Source organism: Acanthisitta chloris, unplaced genomic scaffold (assembly GCF_000695815.1).
Source record: "Acanthisitta chloris isolate BGI_N310 unplaced genomic scaffold, ASM69581v1 scaffold4864, whole genome shotgun sequence".
NCBI classification, from domain to species: domain Eukaryota; kingdom Metazoa; phylum Chordata; class Aves; order Passeriformes; family Acanthisittidae; genus Acanthisitta; species Acanthisitta chloris.
The window spans coordinates 33983-39374 of NW_008669805.1; the positions used below are offsets into that span (position 1 = coordinate 33983).

Here is a 5392-nt window from a genome sequence, read left to right on the forward strand (position 1 = left end):
GATTACCTTCTCCATAAAAAATCTCTTCCTAATATCCAACCTAAACCTCCCCTGGCAGAGCCCTCTTGTCTGTGCCCTCTTGTCCTACTGCTAGTTGCCTGGGAGAAGAGACCAATCTCCACCTGCCTACAACCTCGTTTCAGGTAATTGTAGAGGGCGGTAAGGTCTCCCCTGAGCCTCCTCTTCTCCAGGCTAAACAACCCCAGCTCCCTCAGCATGTCCTCATAGGACTTGTGCTTGAGTCCCTTCACCAGCCTTGTTGCTCTTCTCTGGACCCTCTCCAGCACCTCAATATCCTTCCTGAACTGAGGGGCCCAGAACTGCACACAGGATTCAAGGTGTGGCCTCACCAGCGCCGAGTCCAGAGGCAGAATCACCTCCCTGGTCCTGCTGACCACACTGTTCCTGATCCAGGCCAGGATGCCATTGGCCTTCTTGGCCACCTGAGCACACTGCTGGCTCATGTTCAGCTTTCTGTCTATCCAAACTCCCAGGTCCCTTTCTGCCTGGCTGCTCTCCAGCCACTCTGTCCCCAGCCTGGAGTGCTGCATGGGATTGCTATGGCCAAAGTGCAGGACAAAGGCAACCAGAATGAAAACAGTAGAGTTTGTCTACAGTTAAAATACCACTTTCTTTATTGCAGTGGTAGTAGGAAATCCAAGCAAAGGAAGACACAAAACTCCCCACCCAAACTTAAAAACTTGGAAGACCTGTTTTTGGGGAGTGCAGAAGTATTAAACTGTTTATTATGAGCCATTACTTTCCTATGTCAGAAGTAACTGCTTCACTTTAAATCCTGTATCAGTTATTATCAAAAGTCCTTAATGGAGACCCTGAGAGGCTTCTTCCTGTAACACAACCCCAAAGTAGTGAGACACAATCACGAACACCAAACAATTCACATGTAGACTGGCTACGCCAGTGTTATCCAACACTCAATGAGATAAGTCAGCAACTCCAATCATTAGCTATCTGTTGTCTTCTATGACAATGGTTCTTCTCGGATAGGTGTCAACATCCACAAATATGTAGCAGACCTCAAATCTTCTTGCTTCACGATTCTGTAAAGAAAACAATTTTGGGCTGTTTTTTCCTGCTTGGTAGTTTAAATTCAAGATTAACTGGTCAGCTTTATCAAGCAACTGTACATACCTCTTTGACTTCCACATGGACTGTTCCCTGTTTCCCTGATTCAGTGCCCTCAATATAGAACTTCAAACGCATGTGTTTCACTCCATCCCTTATGAATTCAATGTGCCTAAAACCAGCAAAACAAAACAAAAACCCAACCCCTTAGCAAGGATACATATGACATGCTAGCTAAGACTTCAAATTTCAACTTGTTATTTAGGGAAGCTCTTACTTATTTTGGAAAAAAGTGTATTCTGATGCAGTCCTTATGCTACCCGGGGTTCCTTCTCTACTGCTCTTCTCAAGCTTTACTCTGAGTGCCTAAGAACTACCAGAGTTAGAACTAATTAGCTGTTGAGCATTAAGAGATGACATGTTTAAATGTCCTCACCCCAGTTCTCCCCTCAAGACTCAACAGCAAACCAGCAGCTGAAGACTCTGGTATTTCCTTATATTTGTTCTAAAGAATCCCCAGATTCAGCACCCAGCATCTAGCAAGGGATGCCCACATCACCAAGACTGCCAGGGATCCTTTTAGGCACTTTAACTAAGTTACCAAGCCAAAACACACAAAGAATGTTTAGTCAACTTAATTATCAAGTTGGTTAAATCACATGAAAACAAACAGCTTACTATGTGCTTTAGTTACTTTGGCAATAATCTTGTTCTACTGAAGTTGCGTAACTTTGCCCTGATATCAGATCTCCAACCTAAACACTGTATTTAGACTGAAGTTGGGTATTAGCCAAATAGAAAGGTCACGTCACTTGCAAGGTGGCCACTTTCAGAAACTAATGGTCAAACTACAGTTCTGATGCCAGTTTATGACTCCTACTGGAATTACTGCTGCATACTACCACGCTCTTGTTTCCATCAGTCATGCCCAGGTACACACTGTGAATTAAACTTCCAATGCAGTTTCAGATGACATGATGGGTTAGAGAAAACAAAGATGAATGAAGACCCTTACTGCAGTAAATTCACTTCCAAGGTGTTCATATACAAAAAACCCTGTATATTTTTGGGACATTTAAGGTCATCCTTATACTGCAGACACAAACTCTACAACCTTACACAGTCTTCAGTTCAAAAATTTATTTAAAATACTAGGCTTTCAAAATGATGGAAGTGAAATACTAGGAAAGCTGATGGATAGTACCTTTACTTATCTACACAGTTTGTTTTGCAGACAGGTGCTAAAAATGCTTGTGCATATCCTTTCATTTAGCAGCTCCACTTTAAACACTTTTTCAGAGTCTGGTGAAGAGATAAAGCTTCAACCAGTTAAAGTCACTTTCCTCCAGAAAACAAATAAATCTCAATTTCATGGTTCAAGTTGTGTGTCTGGGCTTACGTGTCTCATCCTGTATGAAACCTCATTGAATATATTCCAGTCGAAGAACCCAATAAAGGCAAAGCAAGGAGGATTTACATTTTGTAAGAATTAGTTCTGTTGTTTCACTCAAAAGGAGAGTAATAAACAGACACACTCATGAAAGATTTAGGTGAGAGATGTTCTGTTAAATACACAGTAGGGATGTGGCCTCGAGTACCAAAAAGCAATATATGAAATGGGCAGCCAATTCTGCCTATCAGCTCAGAATAGTTTGAGAGTGTAAACTTCAGTCAGATTCCTGCTTCCCACGTGCATGCCCTGGCCTTTGCTGTACTCTCTTCAGACTCATCCTACTTTTTGAAGAGACCAGCTCAATGCTTACCATGGCAGCCACTGCCTGTTCTGAGACACTTGGAATCGGCATTTTATACTGTATGTGCACTGCACTTAGTGGCACACGCCACACGAGAGGTACTGCAAAAAACTTCTGTGTACACTGAAAAGTAACAGGGTACATCACAAACAGTTCATCAGTCTAGATCTAACTTGCTGTGATGTGACCCAAAGTATCTTTGCTGTGCAAAATACTAATGTCTGTATGGGGCAAACACGAAGGGTACCTGACAAGCTGTCGTCTTCCTCTTCTTGTTGTCTCCCCATAACCTTTAATAGAGTCACCAAAAACACCAATTATCTACAAGAGAAAAGAGTCAGAAGGTATCACATACAAACAGATATTCCAGTATCACCTCATGCCCCTGCTGTGAATGCATTTTCTTTTAACAAAATGCTCCTTGTGAGTCTAATGTGTCACAAAAAGTTTCTGAAGAAAACAGTGTAAGGAAAAATCCTCTGTATTTCAGTCCTTTTCTTTACAGTCACATATTAAAGGTCTAAACCAAATCCTACTAATCTCTGCCATTTGTACCCTTCTCTGAGAAGATGACATGTAGATGGGTATTTTGTGTTAAAAGGAAAAAGAGCACGAAATATCTGCTCACGTCTCCTCCAAGAGAATATGTTTCACAGCCTGAAATGCGAATGCACTCCACATTATCTAAAAAACACTACTGCTTAAGAAATTCTGTATCTTTTTTATGGACCTATAGAGCCAGAGAAAATTCACCTAGTTTTAAATTTACTTTACAGTTGGTTAGAAAGGGAGGGAAAGTTCTACTCTGCAAGTACTGGAGAACAGTTTTAATTCTACAAGCCTGTTCTAAAGCAGTCTTCATTTTTATTCTACTGACAACTTGTCACCTCATTTCTAGGCTATCCTGTGGTATCTGTGGCAACCTTATTTGAAAGCTATTCCATGCATTTTTTTGTTTTGCCTTTAGTAGTGGTTTTTAGAATCTAGTTTTAGATTGATTTTTATTTACATCTAGCCATGACTGTGTGATGCCATAACTGCTCTCTGTCTCTTTTCCTGTTAGCCACAGGCATGCTAACTATGTTTCAAATGAAGAGTTTAAATTCCTGGATATCAGTGCTTCACAGAGTGACAGAGCCCTAGTGAAATGTCAGAACAGAATAAATGTGCTGAGAAAAGGCAGCAGGGTGACTCTACAGAACTTAAGTGGAACCAGTTGCCTCCCTAACCTGCAGAACTCCTGAAGTACTACATTTAGCAGGCACTCAGCCTTTCTGTATGGTGGCATGAGCACATGCTCTGAAGGGCATTGCATTTGCACCTGTTGTGCTGCTGCACACTCACTTACCTTCTAGCAGGTGAATTCACCCCGGTTCAATGCTTGCACTGACTTGTCCTAACTAGCTAAAAGCACTAGCAGATCTGCTGGTGTTTGCCTGCTAAGCACCCAGTGGGTCTTCCCATACACAGCTTGGCTTGCGAGATTCTTTACACAAACTTTTGACCTAGAGAGAAACAGTAACTACTGAGAAACATAAACTTACGAGTAAGGTTAAAAACCAACCTCAGGGTGAGATCTGCATTTCTCCAAGGTATCTCCATAGATCTTATTTGGACTAGAAGGAGAGAATAGCTCTTTAAAAATCACATAGAACAAACCACCTGTAACAGAAACAACAGTAAATGAACAAAAACTTTTCAAAACAGATGGAATTAATGAAAAGTGTCTTCTGATAAAGAGTGTAATTTAAAAAAAATAACCTGTAACACCAATTCCAACAAGCACCACAATAAAATAGGTAAAGTCTCTTCCAGCTTCTTTCACTGAAATAAGACAGAAAACAACACAGGAGTTACAACCTTGGATAGTCAGAACCACTTGGCATTCTTACATAAATGCTGTTCTATTGGTCTGCAGCTCAAATAACATTTTGGCAGAAGAAAACATTCCAGTAACAGTTTCCATAATGCCTCATCACTATAGGAAAGAGACCATGGAATATATCTTTTGCTGTACAGGGCATGTTTATACATCTGCGTTAAAGCCTTATTATTTTCTGCTTTCCTACTAGATGTTTTCAAGATCCAAAGCAGCACTTACTACTGCTTTTTGTGTATATGACAGCTAGATTTTTTAAGAACTATTGAGATATTTAGCACTGTGGTATTCAAGCTACCACCTAAACCCATAATTACTGCAGTCCTTATGCACAGAAAGGGAGACAAAAATGAAAAAGCAAAAGCTTATGAACTGCACACACTGATAATAACTGGTTGTATGAATTATCAATCAAGAGAACATTAAAAAGGAGGGATATTAGACAAAAATGTGTTTTATTTACTAACATCATTAACTGCTGTTTTTTTCTGATTAGTTTTTATATACTAGTTTTGATTTAAAACACTACTAAAGGTGTCACCATACACAAAATCAGCCATGTGAAATTCTGTTCCAAAATATTTTTTGAGAACTTGGAAAGCAACTACTGATGTTTTACAGTGATAAAGTGTGCCTTTTAGTGAAGTACAAGTTACCAAGGAAACTTCAACAA

The 5392-nt window shown here is 40.2% G+C and overlaps 1 protein-coding gene across 1 annotated transcript; it reads right to left on the reverse strand.

Moving 5' to 3' along the window:
- Positions 1-968: 968 nt before the first annotated feature.
- On the reverse strand, positions 969-4664 carry TIMM21 (translocase of inner mitochondrial membrane 21 homolog (yeast); the record flags this gene model as incomplete). Its single annotated transcript, XM_009073449.1, has 5 exons — positions 969-1061; positions 1153-1258; positions 3088-3161; positions 4405-4502; positions 4602-4664. Coding segments are annotated over 5 exons (434 nt in total), but the record flags the coding sequence as incomplete, so codon positions are not given.
- Positions 4665-5392: the final 728 nt, after the last annotated feature.